This window comes from Ambystoma mexicanum, chromosome 9 (genome assembly GCF_040938575.1).
Source record: "Ambystoma mexicanum isolate Mex_15411 chromosome 9, UKY_AmexF1_1, whole genome shotgun sequence".
NCBI classification, from domain to species: Eukaryota; Metazoa; Chordata; class Amphibia; order Caudata; family Ambystomatidae; genus Ambystoma; species Ambystoma mexicanum.
Genome location: NC_090931.1, coordinates 897262495 through 897289772, shown reverse-complemented (window position 1 = coordinate 897289772; position 27278 = coordinate 897262495). Strand labels below are relative to the sequence as shown.

Sequence of the window (27278 nt, the reverse complement as noted above, 5' to 3'; positions counted from 1 at the left end):
ATAGGCAGGGGTCAAGGGCAACAGTCCAATGGAACCAGCGGGGTAAACAGGCAGAGTCACAAAGGGAATTACGGTACATAGAGGTAAGCCAGTACAGCAAGGTCAGGCAACAAAAAGCAGGGTAGAACAACAGAGAGGTCCAGAATAGATAGAACAAGGTCGCCCACCCAAGGAACAGTGAGGCGGCCTGGTTGAGGAGTGGGGGCCGAGGTGTAGCACGTCAGAGAGACCACAGTGATTTTTTCTTAGTGCTCTGCCCAGTGGCACCACAGGAAAAACAAAGAGGTGATGGCTGGAAGGTTTAGACTGAATCTTAACCACTGGCATTGCTCGGGGCAACCCTCCAGACCATCGTTCTTCGCCTGCCAAGCCATTACAGAAGGGGAAAGACCATATGCAAATCAGGCTTGGCCCCACCCCAAAAGGGGAAGTCCAGCCCGAACTGCTAGGTCACATCCATTCTGCACGAGACCACAAGCATCCCCAAACATGTTTCACCCTTGTTGGGGCTCATCAGTGAGGAGTAGCTTGGGTCTCTAGGCCCAGCAGGCACGGGACCCACGTTGGGCATACCCGTCCCACTCGGGGTGGCAAAGCAAAAACAAAGAGGTGATGGCTGGAAGGTTTAGACTGAATCTTAACCACTGGCATTGCTCGGGGCAACCCTCCAGACCATCGTTCTTCGCCTGCCAAGCCATTACAGAAGGGGAAAGACCATATGCAAATCAGGCTTGGCCCCACCCCAAAAGGGGAAGTCCAGCCCCAACTGCTAGGTCACATCCCTTCTGCACGAGACCACAAGCATCCCCAAACATGTTTCACCCTTGTTGGGGCTCATCAGTGAGGAGTAGCTTGGGTCTCTAGGCCCAGCAGGCACGGGACCCACGTCTGGGCATACCCGTCCCACTCGGGGTGACAAAGCAAAAACAAAGAGGTGATGGCTGGAAGGTTTAGACTGAATCTTAACCACTGGCATTGCTCGGGGCAACCCTCCAGACCATCGTTCTTCGCCTGCCAAGCCATTACAGAAGGGGAAAGACCATATGCAAATCAGGCTTGGCCCCACCCCAAAAGGGGAAGTCCAGCCCGAACTGCTAGGTCACATCCCTTCTGCACGAGACCACAAGCATCCCCAAACATGTTTCACCCTTGTTGGGGCTCATCAGTGAGGAGAAGCTTGGGTCTCTAGGCCCAGCAGGCACGGGACCCACGTCTGGGCATACCCGTCCCACTCGGGGTGACAAAGCAAAAACAAAGAGGTGATGGCTGGAAGGTTTAGACTGAATCTTAACCACTGGCATTGCTCGGGGCAACCCTCCAGATCCTCGTTCTTCGCCTGCCAAGCCATTACAGAAGGGGAAAGACCATATGCAAATCAGGCTTGGCCCCACCCCAAAAGGGGAAGTCCAGCCCAAACTGCTAGGTCACATCTCTTCTGCACGAGACCACAAGCATCCCCAAACATGTTTCACCCTTGTTGGGGCTCATCAGTGAGGAGTAGCTTGGGTCTCTATGCCCAGCAGGCACAGGACCCACGTCTGGGCATACCCGTCCCACTAGGGGTGACAAAGCAAAAACAAAGAGGTGATGGCTGGAAGGATTAGACTGAATCTTAACCACTGGCATTGCTCGGGGCAACCCTCCAGACCATCGTTCTTCGCCTGCCAAGCCATTACAGAAGGGGAAAGACCATATGCAAATCAGGCTTGGCCCCACCCCAAAAGGGGAAGTCCAGCCCGAGCTGCTAGGTCACATCCCTTCTGCACGAGACCACAAGCATCCCCAAACATGTTTCAGCCTTGTTGGGGCTCATCAGTGAGGAGTAGCTTGGGTCTCTAGGCCCACAGTGATTTTTTCTTAGTGCTCTGCCCAGTGGCACCACAGGCACACGCCCAGTTCTTCCCCGGGATTCCAGGTACTGTGGTCCAGGCCTTTAACTGTGGTGCTGAGGGAAACTGTTTCATGGCCGCATGGAGACGCCACATCCTCATTCACGGCGGCTGTAGGAGTTTAACAGCGAATGCAGGCCCAGGAGCATCCCTTCCTGTGCAGAGGGCGCATGGCAGCTAGTTAGTCAGACCCCAACACTAGCATAATCAGTTAGTGAGATCTCCCCCAGAGGTGTAGATGTACAGCTGCTATTTCTTCATTTCAAAAGGCATGTCACACCTGGAGATAGGAAGTACTATGTGAATAATATCTGAACAACAGTTGCTCGTGTTTATAGAATTGTTTTTATGTAGATGGAGTCACAATTAACAGCTTTTACTCTAATATCTACATGCAAGTCAATGTGCTTGGGCAGAATTAAAGACCAAGACCAAACAGTACAATAAACTGACAATATATAAGCAAGTTTGTGCCCTTTCTTTAGTGGACTCTTTGCTTATTAATTGACCATTGTTTATATATTGATAGGAGTGCATGAAACATCCCCTTATAGGTCCTTATTTGAGGGTCTCTGTCCACCCTCTGGGGTAGGTGTAGGCACTGTTATGTCATAGCACTGTAGGCACCATTTAGAATCAGAACTCTGCACTGTTCAAGTACGTTAGAGAGTATTGGGCATGTAAAAAGCTTGGACGGTAAACCCGACAACAGTCTCCTCTACAATAACTGGTAGCTCCACCTTCATTAACGTTGCTAGAAGATAACTTAGGGTTTCAGAAGGAAGAAGGGGTCTTATCAATTTCCTTTATTTCAGGGATCATGGGAGTTGTAGTACACCACATCTGGACAGCCACAGGTTGCAGACCCGCTGCCCTAAGAAATACTGAGTGGCTATGGGGACATTAGATGCTTTGACCTCGGCAGAGAGCTCAACGTAGAGTGTTGTCTTAGTGTAGAAGAGCGCACCAGCACTGAATGTGTGGGGATGACAGATTCATTTCAAAGTCGACCTTTCAGGTATGAGGATTCTGACAAAAAAGACTCAATGTTAGCCCAATTATCATCAACAAAGGCTCTGACCACGAACATCTTGGCTTTGAATAAGAGTGTGATGCAGCTTCTGTAGTGGGGCACCTCGTAGCCACTTATGAGGGACCCAGGTGGCGATCCAAGCACAAAATAAAACTTAAATGATTTAATAAACACCCTTTCTGTCTGCTTAAAAAAGATCAATGCAAAGTTTCTTTTTTCTCTAAACTATTTGCTAAAAGGTATCAGTGGATCATGTTTGACTCACTTGAAAAAGTATGAAACTTTCATTGTGAAACTTTGTTCAATAAATTTATGTGAGAGATCAAGACAAAAAAAAAATTCTAAACAGAGCATATTGGAGCCCAGAAAGATTGATGAAAAGAGGGATGACTGACTCAGATGATTGTTGTAAATGTTTGAATGAGGTTGGTACATTGGAACATATGGTTTGGAGTTGCACGCAGGTTCGAGGGTTTTGGACCGATGTTTGTGGTATGTGCTTATGTGTTTTGGGAAATGTTATTGATTTAGACTTCAAGAAGATGGTCTTTGGCAGTGATGATTTATTGGATGATCTTCCAATTTCACAAAAACATTTTTTGTTCAGAGGTGCTTGAACTGGTAAAAAGATGATTCTTTGCAACTGTAGGTCTCCAAATATACCCTTATCTAAAGACTGGATTTCTGAGATGTACACTCTTGCGAATTTAGAGAAAGAAATCTTCAGAAGACAAAGTAAATTGAACGTTTTTGAAAAAGTCTGGAGAACATTTCTTGATATGTATTAGTTCTACTGTATTTTGCTTTTGGGGGATGGGTACTTTCAGTTCTGTTTTTTAAGGCTATGTTTTTTGGATGTATATAATAATATTTCAGTTTTTCTCGAATGTTATTGTAATTTAATGTTGAGCAGCTATGCTGAATTGATGTGATTGTTGTTTCTTAATGAATAAAAAACAAGGTAAAAAAAAAAGAAAAAGTATGAATATCATGTTGGAGAAATGTCCCAAGCCCAGGAAAGGTGAAGGAAGTGAATGGTAGCTCCTATGTAAAGGCAGGGGACAAAAGGGTCCATCTTATGAGTAGTCACATTACTTCTGAGTTCTCTAATACCAGCCTATGCAAGAGGTCAGAATAATAACAACTCAACAAAGACCAGGCAAGACGTGCGTCCTACCACATCACGGGGGAAATCCCTCTACATGGGGGTGGCTTTGGATATAAATGTCCCCAGTGTAACCATTTACTGTTTTTTTTGTAAAATATATTAGTTGTACCATATTCCATTTCTCAATACACCAACACCAGGGCTTTGGAATCACTATTGTTGCAGAAGGCAACATTCGAATTAGCCTCGGTACCCACTGGACTCAATGTCACATCCATGGCACATCTATTTAGGGACTTCCTCATTAGAGGCACGTTCAAACCATGGACATTTTCTATGGAAAGAAGGGGCGAGCTTAATGAATGTCTTGGACTCTCCTCTGGCAGGACTGCTTCTGGAGTGCTAGCAGTGTTCAGCTTTTCACAGCCACGCAAAGGGATTGTCTTTATGGCCAGCCAACATTCTTATCACTGGGTGGGTCTGTTCCCAGGGTGTCCTCAAGTGTCAAGAAGGAGAATTCGGTCTCCACCCTTAACTGTTCCTAGATAGCTACTACCAATCGGATGGTCAGTGCTGTGTTGTCTATCCCATGCATGTATTAAGCATTTCACTTGAAACAATGGTATCCAGACAATTAATAGGGGTCCACTTTTCAGGTCCCTCCAACTCATTTCCTTTTAGCTGAGGCAATGAAACCCACCCACCCCCTGGCAACAGCTTCTCATGGAAGAGCCATAGAGCATCAACTAAGCACAAACCACGTGTCTTGAAACCAGGTCAGGTAATGTAATTTTACTTATTTTTAAAAACTCATTGACGTTAACTCACCTGATTGAACCCCAAATATTCTTGGATGGTATGCGATGAATAAAAAATCAACCCTTCCGCTGTAACAACCAGGACAAAGCCATTGAGAGCCTGTGAGAGGAAACAGAGAGGAGACATCAGATCCCAGGAGGACCCGGCAAGTGTTGTGCAATAGGTTTATGACATTGTGACTCTAGAGATCACTGATTTCTAAGGATTATGGAACCTTGAGCAACACTGAGCCCTAAATCTCTCCAAACTCTGGGATCCACCAGTTCACTGCAATGGGACCTTTGGGGATTGCTTAACAATGGGGACAATGCAGCCAAAAGGACCATTAAACATATGGATCATCGCACCTTAAGACCCACAGAGACTGCTAAAGCCCAGGGACCTCTTCACTAGACCCTAGGCATGTCTGACCCTGCAGAGGCTTTGGGCCTTGGAGACCACTGATTCATAGGGATCAATGAACCCCAAAGATCAATGAAAACGACCACCCACTGAACCAGGCCTCAGTGTGATACAGCAGCATCTTGTGTAGTGCAGGTGAGATGTAGAACCCCTCCAAAATGAGACCCTTCACCTATGTTTTGTTTACTGTTTTAGCGCCCCTCTGTTAGACATAAGCAGGTCATTATCCTGACAGGAGTCCTGAGAAAAGGCCTGTCCCTGCAGTGAACCAATCGACCAAACATTGTATCGTTAGCAGCTCATAGTGTATGACAGTAAGTATTATTCAAAAAAAGTATAACGTGCAGACATGGTACCGAAGTGCAACAGAGCTCTGTACAAAACACAAATCTCAAATTAAAAACAGAAAGCATTAAAACCGCATATACTTCAATGTATACAGTTGAAAGGGAGGTGGCAGGAGTGCAAAAACCCGACCCGAATTATAAAGAGCATGAGAACAAATCCATATCTTTAGTTGGTAAAGCAAAAGCATCAGAAATCGTTGGGAAATCCTTCAATCACATGCTTATATCCCTTGAACGGAAACAGGGATGTTTGGGGAATTTTTGAACTTCAGAAAGATAATTTACTATTTCTGACAGAATTCGGTAAAATGTGTTTTTGCGATAATTTTGTTTTGATGCACTTGCTGTATACTTTGTTTGTTTAAGGGGGCGAGTTTCCACCCCACGCCCTCACATTGCCTCACCCCTATTCTTCATCCTCCTCTCACTATACTTTTGTACAATCTTTCTTTTCATATCACTGTTTCACCATTTTTCCTGTTTTCCACTGACTTTCCTCTAACCATTTTTTATTTTTAACTGAAAGTTGGGCTTGGTGTAATTCCGCTCCCAATTTCATTTTTGGTGAGCATACATCCAAATTTAGTGTGTGCATCCATTTTGCTGTTTTTGGTTTTGGCATGTATAAGTGCCACCTTGGGCCACAACAATGCCATAGAGAAGAGAGAGAAGAGAAGAGAAAGGATGTTGAGAAGCAGTCCTTCTCTTTCATTACAGTTTCTTGTCAATGTCTTTTCCCTTCGTCAGCCCATCTCCAGTCTTTTCCTTTCATTACAGTCCCTTCTTCTCATTTGACACAGTCCTCCTTCAACACCATCCTTCTACTTCATCACAGTCCTTCTCTGCATCAGTCTTTCTCCATCATCATAGTCCTTCCCCTAAATCACAGTTCTTCTGCTTCGTCCGCCTTTCATAACAGACCTTTTATTTTTCACCCAGTCCATCGACTTCAGCACATTCCTTCTCCATTACCATTACAATAAAACACAATACAATATAATCCTAGAAAAATACATGAAGACATAACAGCTAGGCCCCAATTCATAACATAAGACATAACTATACTAAGACACAAGCAATACAAATTGATTTTGATTTTTTTACATTTATAGCGCGCACCAAACGAAATGAATCGTATATTGGCGCAGATAACACAACTGAAGGTAGACTAGAGAAATTGAGAAGGATCCCAGATGACATGGGGCCAGCCACCTAAAAAGGAAGGTCTTCAGTGCCTGGCGAAATTGAAGAAGTGAGCTCTTAGTTCTTAACAGTAACAGCAAAGAATTCCACAACCTGGGACCAAAAACAGAAAATCTTCTGTCCCCTCTAGTTATAAAAACTGAGTGAGGGATAATCGGAGATGTCTGTCGCATGATCGCAGTTGTCTCATGGGATGATATGGCTTTATTAGCTCTTGTAAATACAGGGGAGCAATGCTGTTGATACATTTATAGACAATACAAGCTGTCTTCAATTTGATGCAATGGTCGACTGATAGCCAATGCAACTTCCGGCGGAAAGGCGATACATGGTCAGTTTTCCTCAGCCTAAATATAAGTCTGATGGCCGCATTTTGCGCCCTCTGAACCCGCTGAAGCTGTTTGGCAGGAATACCCAGCAGTGGACTATTGCAATAGTCTAAGTGGGCACTGGTTAGTGCTCCTACCACAGATGCATGATCTTTGGTTGGTATATAGGGGAGTGCTTGACGTAGCATTCGGAGGACAAAATGTACTGCTTTAGTCTTGGCTCCCACCTGGACTTCACAGCCCAGGTCTTCTTGCCACATACAACCCAGATGTTTTACTTTAGATACAAATTTGAGGCTCTTGCCCAAAAGTGATGGAATAGGCAGCTTCTTGGCTGCTAACAGCAGATTTTTAGGTCCGAATAGAATTAATTTGGTTTTAGCAGCGTTGAGTTGCAAATAATTCTTAGACATCCAGTTGCCTATTTCTTCCAGGCAGAGCCCCAATTTGCTAAAAGCCTCCTGGAAGTTGACAATTCGTAGGAAAATCTGGGTGTCATCAGCATATGAGTGGAAACTCAGCCCATAGCGTCTCAGGATTCCAAGTAGTGGCTGAATATACACATTGAACAGCAGTGGGGACAGGGAGGATCCCTGCGGAACCCCACAGTTCAGGTGATTAAGGTCTGACAGGAACTCCCCCATTCTAACCCGCTGTTGACGGTTAGTCAAAAAAGACCTAAACCAATTCAATGCTGAGTCAGATACTCTTCCAACCTCCTGTAGTCGTTCCAAAAGAATTTGATGGTTTACTGTGTCAAAGGCCGTGGACAAGTCTAACATGACCAGGAGGGTAAGCTCCCCTTGGCCCGCAGCCTTAAACAATTCATCTTGTACTACTAACAGGGCAGTCTCAGTTCCATATTTTGGACAGAAACCAGACTGAAATTTATCCAGCAGTAGTTCATGTGGAGCTCGTTGGTTACAAACTTTTCGAGGACCTTGGCTGGCCATGGCAGTCCCGCAATAGGACGGTAGTTTTCTAACACCTCAACATCTAATGAAGGCTTTTTCAGTAGAGGTGAGACAATTAAAAGTTTCAAACTCTCCAGAAAAATCCCTTACCATAGTGACTTATTAACAAAGGTGGTAATAAATGGGGTGAGATCATGTGCCAATTTCTTTGCTGCATAAGCTGGCAAGGGAGAGAGAGAATCAATTGTGGGTTTAAGGGTACTAATAAGTGGGAAAATGTCTTCTTCAGTGACTGGGTGAAAATCAAAAACAGATAGTAGGATCTGATTTAACGAGATGTTTACTTCAGTCACTTGTGGTCTGACATGTGCGGATGGATTTGCAGAAGCTGTTTGTTCAATTTCTACTCTTATTTGTTCGATCTTATCTATGAAGAAAGAATTGAAAAGATTAGCTCGTGCTTCAGAAGAATCAAACACTGCATTTTTGCAGGTACGGTTACAGAACCTTGATACAATGGAGAATAATTCTCTCGGTTGATTGTTAGCAGATTGTAATTTTTTCCCAAGGAAATCTTTCTTTGCCAAGAAAATGGCCAGCTTATATTCTGCCAAAGCATTCTTGGCCAGAATTTTATTCTCCAAGGTTGGCCTCTTGAGCCAGGTCTGATTAGACCTACCAACTGATTTGCGCAGGTGTTGCAGATCAGCAGAAACCCAAGGTTGAGAGATCTTCTTAGTCTTTGGTTTTAGAGGAGCTATTTCATTACAAATAGTACTTAGAGCTGAAAAACATGTTGAGAAGAAGTCCTCACAAAATGCTGCGGGGTCTGTGGACACCAGAAGCCTAGAAAATTCTATGCCAATGATTTTATTTACATCTCTGGCTTTCCGAGAGTGGGGAGCCTGCCTATTTCTAATGCTGGTTTTAACCTGAGTAGGTGTATTCAACGTAAAGAATTTAACAAAATGATCTGACCAGTTGATTGGCACAATCTCCTTCAGAGTGGTGCATCCACCTTGTGATATAATTACATCAAAGCATTGACCTTTTATATGTGAGGGTTGGGCTCCCAGCGGCTGGAGATCATGGATATTTGATAACTCCCAGAGTTCCATGGAATCTGGTTTCGTTCTGTCATCAAGCCATATGTTCCAATCGCCCACAAGGATCAATTCCTTATATTCTGTCCCCTCAATGCTAAGAAAAGCACCCAGATGTCCTAAAAATTATTTACAGGGACCAGGGGGTCTATAGGAAATTGTTCCATAACACAACTCCCATGTCCTTTCACCACAGATCTCCCTATCTCTGTCACAGCAAACCCTACACCTTTAGGGAGCAAGACCCCTTTGTTTATGGCAGGCAGCAATGAGAGAGCAGGCCACTACTTCTGGGTCGTATTTAGTGGATGTCCAGTATCCCAGGGCCTCCTACATGTCATCAGATTGTTTGGCCTAAAGAAGGATAGGAACCCTTTCTATCTCGATCAGCAACAATGTGGGCATAAGAGTAAGAAGAGCCCTGTGATCTCAAAGCGTTATTGTCACAAAATCCATCCCTGGACACCTTGCTTCACATAATAGTAATATAGCCTATACAGAAGCATCCCAATCAAAACTGCATACCCAGCTTCCTGCTCTCCTTAACACTCAATGGGCCTCATTACGACAGTGGCGGCAAGGCAACAACGGTAGTGCTACCAGCGCCGTTGTTGCCATGCCGCCACATTACGAGTTCTGCTCGCGGGGGCCATTCTGCCCCGCGAACCTGGGGTCAGACCAGGCATGCAGAGCGGCACCCACAAGCAGAACAGAATGGTAGCAACGGTACCGTTATGAACATTACCGCTGCTACCATCCTCCCCATTCCTATTGAGCCCTCTGGGGGCTCAAATGGGAATGGGGACGTACTGGCTCCGGATCCCGTGAAAGGGAATTACCGGGCCCACAAAGGTTGGAATGGCCCGGTAAGTGTTCTTTTGCGGGACCCGGAGCCGGATCCGAGTTTGGGGGTAGCCATGCTGTTATTTAGGGCATGGCTACCTCCAAACTCATAATGAGGCCCAATGTCACGTAAACCTCCACCCCTCCATTATATCTTTATGTTCCATGTAACAGGGCAGCATGGGCAGTTTGATGAGTTACCCAACATCACCTCACTTCTCACACCCCTAAATGTCTCTCTCACTTCCCTAAGGTAATCATTAGTAATAATAGTAGGAGATACCCAAAGGGTTCCAAATTCCAATGCATACAAAGCTGTCGTCGCCCAGGCCAGCCGCAGGATCTTCCTCCAAGCATCAAAACCTAAAATACCTTTCAATGTGGCTTGGTATACTCCAGCCTCTGGGTTACCCATCATTGTAATCCAATATGTAATTGGTAAGAGGGTGATACCATCAGCAATAGCATATACCCCCGTCTCCAGATGCCGGGTTTCAGTCTGAGTTCCCTTCGGCAATGAAAAGATGCTTCTAACAAAGGAATTTTCAGATACAATCATGTGATAGAAATCGATGGTCTGTGCAGGAGAGTTCCCTCCAAACTTCGTATTGAACCTCATAACTCGGCCAGCAGATTGGCTAAATGTATTTCTATCCCTTGCCACCTGTGGCCCACACCGTTTTATTATAAAAGCTGATACCTAGGTAATCAAAGTAGGAAAGTACAGCTTAACATCTAATATCTACACAAAAAATACCTTGTGGTATTTATCGGGCCTATCAGTATTGCCTTCTTTGGCTCTCGTCAATAACCAGCTTCTTGCAAATGTAGTCATTGCAAAAGGTGCCTAGGTGCTTATGCATTGCTATTCCTGTGCAAGTGAATAGCATGGCATCCTCTGCAAAAGTAGGAGCAAAACATTGTGGCCCACCCCTCTGGGCGCATGCAGTTGCTGGCCAACCAAACTCCTCTCAAACATTCTGGAACAGGACAAATAGGAAGTGAGCCTGCACACATCAATGTCAGACAACCATTACTGCAGACGATTGCTCCATCAGTTTCATATTCAGGCCTCATCCGACTCTTGCGCATTGCCATCGTGAAGCTCCACTAGTATCTCCACATATTCGCCCTCAGGCCTTCCCTCCTCAGTGACTCCCACAACAACTCCCTATCCACAGAGTGGAAGGTTGCTTTCAACAGTACACTTTTATTTCTCTTTCCTTCATCTCACAATGGAGTGTGGTGCTGGTCAGGATGGAAATACTGCAAGAGAAGGGAACAAAGAATTGAAGGCTGAAAGGAGAATGTCTAAGGAAGTTGGATGATGACAGCACAATGAGAATGTCGCTGTGTTATGCTGTATCAATCCCCTCCCCCTGTTTCAGGTGTGCATGGAACTTAAGCTCTCATTATTAAGTCTAAAACATGAAGGCAAGGGCCTAGTAGAGCATAAATGCAGCTCAAATGTTTCATAGCCAGAAATGTACATTTGGTCGTCGGGCTATGGGATATTCCCTACATCAGTTATAAGAAGCATGTTTATATGAATGTTGATGCCCCCTTTAAATGGGCAGGTAGGGACTGACAAGGAGCAGCCCGTCCTAGGAACATGCACTGGGATGTGAATACGGGGCGGTCTGGGTGAAGTACTGGCTTGATGAATAGTCAGGCCATCCTGCGGCTAGTCAGGGTGGGCCCAAAAGAGGTACCCTTCCCAGGCTGTGTTAGTGGTTTGGCCCAGGAAGCCTGCAGTGGCCTGAGGAGTCATGCAGACCTCTGGGGCCCAGAACGGGAGGGCCCGTGAACTCCTGGCGGTCCGATTGAAGAAGAGAAGGCTCCCCGGATGGGGCTGCATTAGCGGCACAGCACAGAACCTGGCAGCATGGCCTAGAAGGCAAGGTGCCCACCTTGGGGCCCATCAGGACGAGAGCAGAAAATCAAAGTCCCAATATGCACGTGCGGTAGGACCCAGGTAAATAGGCTGGAGTTTTCCAGGCCCGCAGCGCACTGGAGATACATTAACACTGAATTGCGCATGGAGAAGGGGGTGGGCTAGTCCTCCGGTGCCGCACAGGCGTATTGAGTGGAGCAGGTGGGCCGTGGGCCTACTCTCAAAAGGAGTGGGCATGTCCAATCAGGGTTCAGGCTGCGGCAGGTGACTGAGTGAAGTTAGTGATTGAAGTGCACGAAAAGAAGTAGTGGAACTATGTTCCCTGCTGGTCTGCTCCTGCTAAACACGAATCTCATTGACACTACCCGCCCCCCAACCCACGCGCAATCCAAACTCCCAAACAAACACACCTGCTGTTTAAGGGAATGTTGATTGCAGTGCATTGAGGTGCACGTTTCAACTTCTTTCTGCACTTTTACTTTAAAACTAAACCATTCTGGAACGGTTTCTTTTCAAAATAAAAGTATAGGAACAGTAACATTTAAAAAAAGGAGCACCGCTCCCAACCACTCCCGCCCAATCCGACCACTGAGTGCAGTGCTGCCCTAGGCAAATGGGCGCTGCAGTGTGATAACAAGCTGGCACACCACCTGGGCATAGGGCGCAGCATATTGAGCAGATCTCCAGGGCAGCATTAGTGGTAGAGGCACCACAGCAGGGCACGTGACGCAGCAAGAAATAACAAATGCCTCGGGCTAGCAGCAGTGATGGCCCACATGCAGGGGGCCTGCCCACCCCTCAGGGGCAGCAGTGGGGAGGTGGGCCCCACCCCAGAAAAGGTTTAGTCACCTATCTGACCTTGGCACAGGTGATTTCAGCAGGTCAGGAGTGTTTGGTGTGGACAATGGCTACTCCTGGACTTAGCTGCCTCACAGGGAGGACTTCACTAAAAGGAAAGCACTGTGTCTCCATATGGCAGACCAGTGGCCATACATTAATACAGCTCAAACCATAGGCTCAGAGGCCTCCTTCACTGTACATAGTGATGACTGACTGCAGCAGCCACTTGTATACATTTGTATGTATATGAAGATGTGCATACAGTTAAAGTACTGCAAGTAACACTAATGGGGTGACCGGATGTCAGACCATAACCTGAGTTGTAGCCTATGAAACAGCCACTGATCATGTACATTTTCTCCAAAATGTTACCTTCCTTTGCCTATGATGACATCTAGCCCATTATGCCATTTCATCTGAACCCTCTAAATACCTCTTTGTGCTACATTACTAGCTGACTTAGGTATACAACCTATTGCAGTCTACTACATGAGACTTGAGCCTCTAGCCTTCTGCACCCTACACATGAGTTGAGCATCTAGCCCAATGTGCCTGCATTTGAGTTTGCATCTAGCCTACTGCACCCCAATATTTGAATTGTGTATCTAGCTCACGGTGCCGTAACATCTGGGTTGTGTATCTCGTCCAATGTGTCCACATTTGAGTATGCATCTAGCCTATCCTATCCTACCCTATAACCTAGCCTATTGCATCCAATATTTGAATTGTGTATCTAGCTCACGGTGCCTTAACATTTGAGTTGTGTATCTAGTCCAATGTGCCTGCAATTGAGTTTGCATCTAGCCCATTGCACCCCAATACTTGAATTGTGTATCTAGCTCACGGTGCCTTAACATTTGAGTTGTGTATCTAGTCCAATGTGCCTGCATTTGAATTTTCATCTAGCCTACTGCGCCCTAATATTTAAATTGTGTATCTAGCTCACGGTGCCTTAACATTTGAGTTGTGCATTTAGTCCAATGTGCCCGCATTCGAATTTATATCTAGCCTATTGCACCCTATTATTTGAACTATGTATCTAGCTTAATGTGCCTCACTTGAGTCTCGCACCTAGCCTACTGTACCTTCATTTGAGCATTGCATCCAGTCCATTGTGCCCCAACATCTAAGCTGCGCATTTAGCCTACTATGCCTTAACATTTGAGTTATGCATCCAGCCTGTTGCGCTTTAATATCCGAGCCTTGCTTATAAGCCACTGCGCCCAATATCTGTGAGTTGTGTACTCAATTCATGCGACCTACACTTCAGTTCTATTTCTAGCCTATTGTATTTTACACCTTATATATGGACCCAGTTCCAGTACCCCACTACTTGTTAGCGCAGTGAGCCCCTTATCATTCCTCAGCATGTTCACCTTTCTTACTATGGTTGCGACATTATTCCTTGCAACCAGTACCTCAGACTACCCCAATGAAACCCTGACAGCCAAACTGGAATTAGCACTATATAGTCAACAAAATATGACTTACAATAACGTTAGCCTTGTCCATCCTAAATACCCATACGATATGGGTCTGGGAAATTATGCCACTATCCCATGTCCTACAACGAATAGAAACCTCAAACTTCGTGCCAGACTCTCCAAGTTGCATGAACCTCTTACAAGATCTCGACAACCCACAAATAAGAGGACTAATTGTCACTTTAGTACGCACTCTAATATTACTAACCGGCCTACTCCCTCCTCTAATCTCGGCACTACTGCGAATCAGACTAGGATAGCTAACCCTAAGCATAGGGTCCCCAAAAGTACCATTCCTACCCTGTTTTCAACCAAAACAGAGGCGCCACCCCTCAAGGGAGCACTTCTTAATGCAAGATCCCTCATGGCCCACGCTATAGACATAGCTAATCTCATCACAGAAGATAACTTGGACTTCCTCGCCATAACAGAGTCCTGGCTTCACAACGCCGCAGGACCTGCGCTAATGCTAACTATACCAAATGGCTATACTATCTCCAGACAAGGTAAAGATGGTACCCGAGGTGGAAGAATTGCCATCATTTCTAGAGAGAGCCTATCATTGAGACTAGTCCCACAACTAGCACAGAAATCATGTGAAATTCTCACAACAAAACTCACTCTAAATAACTCCCAATCATTGACTATCCACCTAATATATAGACCTCCAGGAAACCTTGGAACATTTGAGGAAGATTTACATAGTATACTTGCCACTAACCTCAAACCAACTTCCCAACTATTGCTACTAGGAGACTTTAACCTAGGATTTGATGATCTGGCGGACAAGTGTGCCCTAGATATAGCCAATACCCTTAATGCACTGGGCCTGTCGCAAAGAGTTAACAAACCCACACACATAAAGGGTAGAACGCTAGACTGGATAGCCGACTATAATTGTACAAGTACTATTACTGCTATCACGCCCCAACACTGGACTGACCACTCCCTGGTGACCTTTACACTATCAACCACCAGACCCCAGCAGACGACTTTACAAAAGCCTCCACCCTATCTAACGAGAAACAAGAAAAATATTACTGTAGAGAAAGTGATTCCTGCTATCCTCCCTACTCTAAATGCTCTACCCAATAATCTTGACCTGAGTACCTTGGTGCAGGAATACAACAAAATAATGCTTACCACACTGGATAAAATTGCTCCACTAAAATTAAGAGCAAGTAAAGCTAAAGTTCACCTTAACAAGTGGTTTACCCCACAGCTAAAAGACCTCCGTCTTCTGAAGAGAAAGTGTGAAACCACCTGGAGACTTTGCCCCTCCACTGAGAACAAAAATAAACTAACAACTACCTCAGCGCATTATAAAAATTAAGTTTGCCAGGCTAAACCGAATTCATATAATGAACATATTGCTGAATCTAATTCTAGTATGAAGGAACTATTTTCCATACTAAAAGAACTTGAGTCGCCAATTTCTACTCCTGACATTCGTAACAAAAATAAAACCTGGTGCTCAGAAATTCAACAGGCACTAGCCAGTAAAATTAACACTCTGCAAAATAAAATAAAACTAAAGAAAGATTCTCTGAATTTACCAGTCGGACATTCCCATCCCACTTAATGCCACTCATACTGCTCACACTAATAGATTCCGTTTTACTAAAACATCTGTCCTAGAGGTAGAAAAAAACATCTTATCCCTTAAACAATCTAATTGTAAAGGAGATATCTGCCCAGCACAGATCATAAAAGATGCTGCCAGAGAGCTCTCTCCATTCATCTGTAAACTGGTCAATGCCTCATTCTCCTCTGGTGCTATCCCTGCCAATTTAAAATAATCCTGGGTCCTCCCACTCCTAAAGAAGCAAACATTAGATTCACTTATCGCCACCAACTACCAACCTGTCACGACGGTACCATTTTTATTGAAGATACTTGACAAAATTGCCTATTAACAGAATCAAAAATACGGACTAGACAATCGGGCATCCGTCCCCTATATGGGACAGAAACTGCCCTGATTGATTTGAAAACACAGATTGACGAGCTGAGAGATAAAGGGAACACAGCACTGCTCCTATTACTTGATCACTCAGCTGCATTTGACCTGGTGGATCAGACAGGGTCCTCTGCAAGCACTTGGATACAGCAGCCCATTTCTCTACTGAGGCTATCAAATGGATAGAATTGTTACTGAGCGAGAGAACTATGAGGATGTTCTACCCTTCAACAGCGGCAGACCCTTCACTGATCCTTTGTGGTGTACCTTAGGGCTATTGCGTTTCCCCTACTCTATACAATATATTCACCAAACCCTTGTTCGATGATCTGGACCTTCTGGGTATCACCTACACCAACTACGCAGATGATACACAGATTCTCCTCCCACTTTCTGGGGATCACTGCAAGGACTTGGCGCTGGTGAATAGGGTATACCTCATCATTCAGGCATGGATGGCCACACATGGCCTATGCCTGAATGATGACAAGACTGAGTTGCTAATTCTAGGCACTCAGGCTAACATCATTAAATTAGGTCACAAATACTCCTCATTCACCATTGATGGAAATGTCATTAAGGTCTCCAAAGAGGTAAAAACCCTTGGCTTTTACCTTGACTCTGGTATGTCCTTTGATAAACAGGTGAAATCTCTGGCCTCTACCACTGCTTACACATGTAAGCTGATTAGAGCTGGCAAGCCATTCCTATCAAATGAAAGTTGCATTATCCTGGATAGAGCGCTAATTATATCTAGGCTGGATTATTGCAATGCTCTCTACAGTGGTGCCAATAAAGCTATCATTCAGAGATTACAAATATTGCAAAATAACGCTCCAAGAGCTTCTCTAGGCATGAACAAAAGAGTTCACATTGCCTCAACTAGACACCAATACAAGTGGCTCTCCACCCATAATAAAATACAGTTAAAAATGGCCTCCTTAACCCAAAATGCTTTAAATGATGCAGCTCCTAGCTATCTAATAGACAAACTAACGAGAAGAATCTCTAGCAGGCCTATAAGAAGCGGTAATGCCAACTGCCTTGTGGTTCCAAGATTTAGGCTCACCAAGATTGGTGGCAATAGCTTTCCTTTTAAGGTTGCCAATCTCTGGAATTCCTTGCCTCATGATCTGAGAGTAGACCAACCTTACCTACTCTTTAGAAGGAAATATATCACTCTGCTTAACTTGACTGCAAACTAGGTACTCTCCGTTCTATTGCTTTTAATTGACGCTGCCCTTTCTGTAATTTATCTTTGCAACTGTATTGTATATTCTCTGTATATATGATTTGTATATAATTTGAACTTTTACTTATCCCTTGACTGTGAGCACTCTTACCTGTACATGTATGTGCTCATATTGTTAATTACTTGTAACTATGTAAGCCTTGTATCTTCCTATTGCTGCGCCCTGTTACCTCTGGGTTTGGTGCGCATTAGAAATAATAAAACAAACAAACAAACAATAAAGTGATGTGCCAGCTGGATTGCAAAGGTAAAGGAGGAACTGATTGAGGAGTGTATGGAATACACCTTTCTTTAGGCCCTCTAGACATTTGGGGCACTTCTCTGAGCTATTCTCTAGTTCAGCATAGAGGGAGGCTGCAGGCTGGTAAGGGGGTCATGCTACACACCTCACTGTCAGGGGTCCTCATTGTGACCCTTTTACGAGTGGAGCTGGGCAGGCCTTGCTGGGGAGGGCCGTATTAGGTTTTCAGTTTTAAGGATAATGTTTGTGTATAAGTAATCTCAGTAAGTGGTAGGTTAGTGCTTCTTCCAATACAGTTCACCTGATGGGGGCAAAAGCATACTTTGGTGTCTTGTGGTTGTGTTGTGTGACCATTACAAAGAACTCAGAAATGCGGCCCATCTCCTGTTGACTGTAACATTTGTTATTTTGCAGGTTGACTAGTATGCCTCTTCCTCTGCAGATGATCTGGGAATGGGGGGTAGTTCCATTGGTCGGTCCCTCCTTGGCATGGTGGACAAGGATCTGTACCAGCAGGCCACGGCAAGACCACCTGGGTTATAGGGACATCCAGCTGGATACACTGCAACTGCCTGAGAATAGCAGTAATGTGCCTACATTAATGCAACCAACTACCAACCTTGCACCGACATGGAGAACTGCCTTCTTGGCGCAGATGCAGAATGAAAGAGGAACAGAAAGAACAGAATTGCCCAAGTCACTTCGCAAAATAATAATTGATTGAACAAGAAAACAGAAATCCGAACACCTCTTAAAGAAATATGATGAAAATGGTTCACAAGTGCATATATGTGTGTGATAAAAGATAAGGAAAGGTCCAAATTAAACTCAAGAGACTTTGCTGAAGACACAAAAGACCAGGCAACCACTGGAACATGCACACAAGGAAGAACAGAAGAATGTAGATTAGCTTGAGCAAATTATAAAAAGCTCAGTCTTAAAAGTGGCAAACCATCCAAGATTCTATCTCCAGTATGCAGTTCTGAGCAGATGAATATCAGCCTGAGAGGACGACTGCAGGAACAAGAGTATGGCCAGCATACCCATAGGGGTAGAGAGCTGACAGAAAGTCTCGGGAGAATAGCTCAGCAGCAATGTGCTCACCTTGAGAGCAAGGTGACACGGAGCAACACAGGTTCGATCCCTGGGTCCGCGCTTAGAAACCACTGGGTATTAAGTGCGTTATAAATAACCTATCATATCATATCAAACATGAGCATGCGTGTCCCAGGCAGTCAAAGATGAACTCTAATTAGCACTCGGCCTATCGGTGGCCAATGTACATTTTTGATATTGTTTAGTGAGCTACGCAGCAACAATCTGTAATGTTTCTAAGGCTCTAGAATCTGACAGCCATCAGAATAAGAGCCAACATGTACCGCATGGATTAAAAAACCTACTATGGCTGACAGAACGTCAATGTCTGTCAGAAATAATTCCATGATATGGTTGTCTACACCAAAATGATTGACCTAACTCGCGGGCAGCAAGTCTTTTTCACTGACAGCACACAGCGAAGTCTGCCGTGGAAAGATCTCTGTGTGCAGGGTGGTACATATGAAGTAACTTTGTTCAACAGTGAATGGCTTTGCGCACTGTACATAATTCCTGAAACACTGAATAGAGATGTAGAAATGTATATCCTTTTGAATTATAAAACAAGGTTAGAGTGATGGATAACTGAACACTGTTGAATAAACTGGGTTCATAGACTTGGCGTGCGCTTTGATGGATAATATACGTTTTTTTTTTCAACACACTTTATTGGCATTTCATTATAACAATTCCACAACTTCCCCCGCCCTCCCTAACCCCCCAATACCAATCCCTCCACATACATGAACATCTGTAATCAACCAATTCAACCAATTCCCAATCCCACCCCTTCTCTCCCCGCTTCCCAATATCTCCCCTACTTCTTTTTGTCTCCATTGGTCACAGCACAGCAGACTTCTGTGTCCATTGTTTGTTGAGGGCTGGGCCTATTCACCCTCTGTTCACACCGCCGGGCTCCCTCCTCCCCCCTATCCCTCTCACATTCCCGCTAATGTATCCGTCATTTCATGGTGAGCATAAATCATTGTCTTTTGCCAAATCATTTAACAGTTGGGACCAGCGGAGCGTCACCACATCCCGGTTCTCCCCGTCTCCCCATTCTGCAGCGCCGTTAGCTCTGCTAACCCCCACCTCCGTACATCCTTTCGCCATAAATTGATCAACGGGCCGTGGGGCGATTTCCACGCTATTGCCATTCGGCACTTAGCCAATATGAGCAGAAAGCGGCCCATTCTATTCCGTACCTTATTTCGCTTTCCTCCCGGGAGCTTCCCCCACAGGCATGTCTCCGGTCATCGCTCCAAGGTGGTTCCCAATACCTCATTCAATCCTTTAAGCACCTCGTCCCAGTATCCCATTATCACTGCACAATCCCACATGGATAATATAAGTTGACTGATATTGCGGCTGATTGTTGGACAATTCCTGGGCGACTCCGGTCCCTGTCTGTACTCTACAGATATGAAATGGTAAATTATTGCATGCGCGAGCGAACTGACCAATTTTCAGACCTATTTCCATAATCATGCTGGAAATCCAGACTCCTCTCCACCATATCCAATGCTCAGAGCATGTGCCGAGCAGAAATCGACAATGGCAGCCACCATAACCAGTGCTCCCCCAGTGCCATGCAGTTTGATTGTGTGTGGTTTTACTGCTGCAGTAACATTGGATGCAATCAGCCCCAACAAACTGATGCTGTGGACAGGCAAAATGTCTATGAATCAGTACATGGAGTGCCACCACTTGTTTGCGTAGTGTCTACATGTATTCTTTGTGACTATGTGTCAAAATGCACAAAGTGCGCATTCCTGGGGCATTTCCAGGCAAAGTTATTTTGTGCAGAATTTTCCACATACTAAAAAAAAAAGGGGCAGCCCAGATTCCAACCTAAACGATAGGTGGATATATGTTCATTTTTTTAAATGATACATGCAAGCTGAATACACTGATTCCCTGTAATTGTACAATGGTATGAATTATTCTACAAAGATGACCTTTATTTAGTTTGTTGTGTAATTTTCATGCCATCACCAAACTCAGAATGCACCTGCAATATGAGAAGTACAATGGAGCAGTTATTTCTCTCACTACAATTGATATTATTGGTTTCAATTGTATAATAAAGACCATGGGAACAAATTAGGTTTAGCTCACAGGTGCTGAGGACGGCTGACCGGCATTAATCGAGATTTGCAGATAACACCACCAAAGAATGCCAGCACAATTATCTGTGGTTCGGCGATTAAAATGCCTGTACACCATATACATGTATGTCACTGGGCTCAAGAGCCCTAGTAGTTACCGTTAGCTAGTCCCAGCCTCTTGAGGCAGGAAAGAATCGTGTTCATTTTGAACAAATAGAAAATAGGCAATGGGTTTGTTACCTTGTTTCCTTGGGCACCACTACCGAGGAAAACAAATATGAAAACATATGCGACCCACAGAAATACAATACATCAGTTTCTCCCTCTGCTGGGAAAAAGAAAATAAACGTGTGCAAACTTGCAATCTATCAAACATTATTTTTCCGCTCCGGAAAGTGGTGCGGGAGGTAAAGTTATGCAACTTAAACACTCAGCAGATGATACAAATATATCAAACACATTCCCAAATTTACCAGAGGTTTTCTCTGTTAGACAAACACACACTAATCAGACAGACGCACACCAAGAGCTTTACAGCAGAGATCCCAGTGGACGGAGATGAAAACAAAAGTGCTATCCAGGCCAGCTTAGAATCCAAAATTGTGCCTTGTCATTCTATCATTGTGGGACAGCCAGCTGAAAGACCACCTGACAAAAAGCACATGGTATAATCAGGGAAGACCACAGCCCACAGTACAGAGGTGCAGGGCAATCCCCATCAAGCCCAACCTAACAGAGAAGCCACAAACCAACTAACCAAACCAAGACAAGGTTCAAGGAGAAAACACACACTTAGGGGACTATCAAAGGGTATCGTACCTGACAATACACCCCAATACTTTATCACACAAAAATGATTATCAGGTAAGCGATTCAGTTTATTTTCCTTTTTAGAGTTAACTTTGCTGTAACTTTAACATAACTTGCCCTCCAACCATTCTTTCGATTTCCTAGTGATGTGACTAGCCCTAGATAATGCTGGTGGACTACTTATCTAGGGTTAGGGGATAGATCAAAGACTTACCCTATAGCTATTGTATCACAGGCACTACTGTGTTTTTATAAAAAGCACAACTTTATATTTATGAACCAGGCTAGGGTGCACAATGCCTTGCAGATGGAATCTAGTTACTTTATTCTTCTTCTCTTGCTTGGCAATTTAAGGAAAATAAGCTGAATCACTTACCTGATAATCATTTTTGTGTGATAAAGGTTCAAGGCAAACCTGGAGAAGGACAGATCCTGAGAGTAAGGGGATTTGGCAGCAGATGGTCTGTCTTGGGAAGAACAAGGAGGGAGAGGACTGTGTTCAGGGGACCTCAAGTGAGGAGAGCTTTCTGGGAAGAGCTGGTCTGAGGAGAGAATCAGATTCTGAGAGATCTGACACAAGAAGCGTCAGACTGAAGTGCAGAGACAGGGTGCTGCAGGGAGAGATACAGTGGGAGAAGTGACGAAAAATATAGAAATAGTGAATTGATCGGAGGTTGAATCGAAGAAGGGTACCAACTTGCAGAGTGGGACAAAGGGTACCACATTGGGAGTAGAGAAAAGAGGGAACTTATAAAAAGCAGAATTCTTATAGGAGACAGGTACCAGCCTGGATAGAGAGGAAAGGGGTGCTACCTGGCAAGTAAAGCAGAAAGTAAAGTAGAAATGTTTTACGACAGAGGGTAAGAGGATGTTTGGGAAGAAAGCAAGAGATTGTGAAGGGAGTAACTTTACAATGGAGTGATTATAAAAAACGTGACAAGTGAACAATATTGCAAGGGTTGAAAGAAGGGAAAGGAGAGAAAGGGACTGCAGGGAAGACTTGAAGCAAGAGAAAGTGTAGAGAAGAAGACTGTGACTGAAAAGAAGACCATAGGAGACCATCAAGGGAAGGAAAGGACTTAAGGCGTAAGCAGTGATAGCCCTTGGCAAAAGCTTGAGGAGGAAACCAAAAAGCAGGAGAGAGAGCTAAACCATTTAAAAGCAAGAGCTAAAGGAGAATGGGAGAGGAAATAAGGGTGAAGAGACTCAAGTTGGCAAAGCTATGCCGGGGAGCAGGAAGGAGAGATTAGGAGTCAGGAGAAGGAAGTCAGACCTGGCAATAAGCTTTAATGAAATAAGCAGATAGTTTGCAGCAGAGCCATGCTTCCCCATCACACCCCACAAGGGCCCACAAGATATCCCGACAAGCGAGAACATGAGCAACTGAGAGAATGCCTAGAAGACAAAGGTCTTTCAGACCACCAAACGCCACACAGCGACCTTGCCACAGGATGTTCCTTTGAGTAACTAACCAATTTCTCAGCAGCATCTTGCTCCTTTAATTTAACCTAATGGCCTATTTCTGTGTAAAGCTCTCCTCCCCTCCTCCCACACTCCATCCTTACGGCCTGCAACTATTTAGTGTTTCAGTGCTCCACGCTACCTCTGCCCTATGCCAGACCATGTTAATGGGACACGTTTGAGGACAGAGAACAAACAAGGACAGGAGGATAACGTCTTAGACGGTCATGCTAAATTTAGGAGTGTCTGGTAAGTTTAGCCATTGGTATCATCTTGGTGTGATGGAACTAGAGAAAGTACTGTTTGCATTCTATGTGGCTATGCTTCTAGGGTCTTCCTTTGTGTTTTAGAAGGTAAAGTCCTGTTTTGTGCATCATTGTAACTTGTGCCAAACAGAAATGTGTCAGTGTACACCAATTGACTCCTTCTGTTGGCCAGAGAGCCTGTTTATGTGAGACACAGGGGACACCCACCATAAGAAACCCCACTGCCTGGGTTCACTTTACTATATTAAAACAACATTGAGGTGTCATTATCTTTAAGTTAGTTCCTCATGTCTGCAGAGTTGTCACTAGTGTGGTCCAGTTTTATGAATATCTGCTTCTCTCCTCTGTGATTAAACACAGTGGGTCTCATTATAATTATTGCGGTAAGGCAACAACGGCGCCGGTGGTGCTTCCCATTTTTCGGGACCCGGACCCGAGTTTGGGCCGGTAAAAACGACATGGCTACCTCCAAACTCGTAATGAAGCACACTAAAGTTATCGGGTCAAAGACAGGGCTTGTGAGAAGCTATAAGGTACTAGATGTGAAGGTGATGCAAAAGGATGAATGGTATGCCAGTGAAAATGTTTAGTTAAGAAAGATCAGATCCAACTCAGAGCCAGATGGCCTATCCCTAAAGGGCCAGTTTGTAAAGGACACAATGGTGAAACTAGTCCACACAACTAGGACCATCAGGCCGTCAACGTTAAGTTATTTCATAAGATTGTTCAGATGAGAGATACCCCCTAACTACATCAGCATACCTGGGTGGAAGCCAGGTTAAGAAGAGTTCAGGATGTCATTTTCATGCTGGTCTGGCACTTCCTATTCAAGTTTTTACAATTTGTAAGGTTGATTACAAATCATCTATAGTTAGCCTGATCAGGGGGTTTAACCTGTTAAGTGCTGAGGGCGAGTATGCTCGTCCTATTTGCATATACATGCATAATAGCCCAGCAGTTAAGGTTAAGGGAGGATATTATAAAGGTTCCATGTGATACTATCCCCGCAAATATTTCGCCATGCGAGAATGCCGCTGTTTTTTTGCGGAGACATTATTATAAGGAACATGCGGGGGACAACCCGCAACCCCTGATTTTTTTTTTTTTTTTAAAGGGAGACGGGGACACCCGCACAACCCCTGCCCCCATTTACCCCATATATTGTCCCCATATATAATGTTGCCTATGCCGTTTCCCGGCAACTATATGCATGATGACATTATATACTGGGACAATATTACCTTATACCATTATAAACTGTGGCCTAAGGGTAGCAATACATATGTTCACTGTGTGAGGAGCTAATGCTCGATGAACTACTATTAATTTAAAAGAAAGGGGATAGAGGAGCAGACAACCAAAGGGGATCATTTGAGTTCAGTCTTCAGTTTACGATCTTCTGTCTAACCTGAATGAGACCACATCCCCCCAGCATAGAAGACGCTTCAGTATCTACCAATGGCAAAACAAATTAAATTCAAGAGTCTGTAGATCTGTCCTTTGCCAAGACTCTTTTCTATAAAATGCTCTTCTAATTCTCTTCTCCCTTGGCCCATGTCAAATTAATTTCTGAAGTTGATACCGATCCCTCATGGAGATTAGACTGCTGAAATAACATATTGACTCTCTCCGACTTCCTCTTCACTCCCCAGACATTGCTCTCCTTGTGTGTTCCCATGAGCATGAAGAGGTCTGTAGCGACTGTGTGGTGGCGAGAGTTGTGTTAAAAAAGTCTGATAAGAAATAACATAAATATTAGCCTCTTTCAGTATATATAGCGAATTGCTAGAGCAATGTCACGTGATAGCTGTGCGGCTGATAGGGTTGGTGGGATGATGGCATGGCATAAGAATTTGATAAGTTAACAGTAGCAATATGAGATGGAAAATAGGAAGCTAGGCCGTCACATAGATGTTGCAATGGGGTTGTGCCTGTTTGAAAGCTTGTCAAAATGAAGTCCAGTTTATATATATATATATACACACGCACACACACACGAGCCTGCAAACAACCACACTAACCACACATCTAGCTCACCACTGATACTAACCACACTGAAGAAATCTATCACACAATTTCAGATCACAACACATACCACCCCATTACATGGGATAGCATGTGTCAATAACACCACACAGATGGCATTGATCACACAGCACACGCTGTGCTTACCATACTGAATATACCAGTTTGCCAATTGGGTTGTCCAACTCCAGGCCTCGAGGGCCAGATCCATGATGGGTTTTCAGGACACCCCCAATTAATATTCATGAGATCGATTTGCATACAACAATCCTAAATGTATGCAAATATTTCCTCATGAATATTAATGAGGGATATCCTGAAACCCGTCAGGATTCCGGCCCTCAAGCACCAGAGTTGGACAACTTATACTCAGGCAAGGATGCAGCATAGGTCCAGCATAAAAGTTCACAAAAAAGTAGTTGGATGAGTAACATGCACCCCAGCAATTCCTGTGGTGGGGAGGGCCCACAATTCAGGGAGTTCCTTTCAAACCCACAGCTTTTTTATGTATCTGAATGGCGAGAATTACAAGCACACCTTGCCACATTTTGCAGGTGTCAAAGATCGAAATAAAGATTTGATTAGCAGAAGCTAAATGCTGCTCCTGGGGGTCAGCCATCGCCCCAGTATGCAGGGGCTGCCTCTTTGGTATTGAGGAACTCTTACATTCTTGGCTGCAAGCCTACCTTCCACACAAGGTGCAAATTGTACTTTTCTGTCCGTTATTCAACTTAAAGTGGCTTCTAGTTTTCTCCTACTGCTCCTTTATACGCAGTACTAAATGCACAGCGTTCCTATTGCATAGCTGTACTTGCAGATCACCTGTGGGCCTGCAGATCCTGGTACCGGTTGGCGTCAACATAGCCGGCCCCTCAAGGGTGCAAGCAGGAGCTAACTAGCTCACAACAATTCCTAACTTTGAGGAGGCCACACCAATATGTGTTACGCCACTGTCTACAGCAAACACATCCACCCCTCAGCACAATACACACAACCCATTACCTAGCCCACCATTCAGCACAAATCCAGCTCTCCAATAAGGAACACGTGCTGCTATTATACAGCACATATACAGTGCACCATACAGCAATCATCACACATACATACTCCGTCAAAGACACTGCGCAATGAGCCCACAACAAAGCACATCTCCCGTTCACTAAGTAGAGTGCTTTTAGCCCGCAAACAGCAAATATGAAGCCCAACGACCAGCACCCATGCAACCCCTCCTAGAAAAAACATACAGCTCATGACCTCCACACTGTACATAGCAGGCCACCAGACTGATCATGCATTGCACTCCTAGCTCCCCCACACACAGTGCAAACAGTTACCTTAGAGCTTCGCAGCAGTCACCACCAATCAAGCGCGGGGCGGGTTGAAGCCAGTGTAAGTGTGTGCTGCTGCCTTCAGCAATCGTCTCCCAATCATATCACATTAATTCCACTGTCGCTTCAAGGTCGTTTCACAATAATCAATGGCGCAGCTGAAAGGCCAAGACACCGGCGATTTCAGGGACTTGTCAGCCAATCGACTTTTCATGGGCTCAAAGATGGCCTTCCCAGAGGTAGAGTGCAAATGTCCGTAGGGAGTTGGGGATATGGCCAGTAAGAGGTTTAGGAAAAGGTCAACAAATTGATCACATAGGAGCTCATTTTGCTCAATAACGCAATTTGACGGTGGGGACCCGGTACGTTTGTACTCAGGCATAGCCAGGTCCCGCTGCTAAATTTTCATCATTTGCATGGCAGAGAGCAAATGTGCAGGGCAAAAGGAGGCCTACTACACCTAATAGCATAGACAGTCACCTAGCCCCTTATTCACACATCACATCACAGCCAGCAGCCACACA

At 44.6% G+C, this 27278-nt stretch overlaps 1 protein-coding gene across 1 annotated transcript in view; it reads right to left on the bottom strand.

Annotated features, from left to right (window-relative positions):
- LOC138488752 (aryl hydrocarbon receptor-like) overlaps positions 1 to 27278 on the bottom strand; it is a 654410-nt gene that overhangs the window by 163434 nt on the left and 463698 nt on the right. Inside the window, exon 4 of the mRNA XM_069616026.1 lies at positions 4859 to 4948. Coding sequence (XP_069472127.1) covers positions 4859 to 4948 — 90 coding nt within the window. The remainder of the gene's footprint in view (positions 1 to 4858; positions 4949 to 27278) is intronic.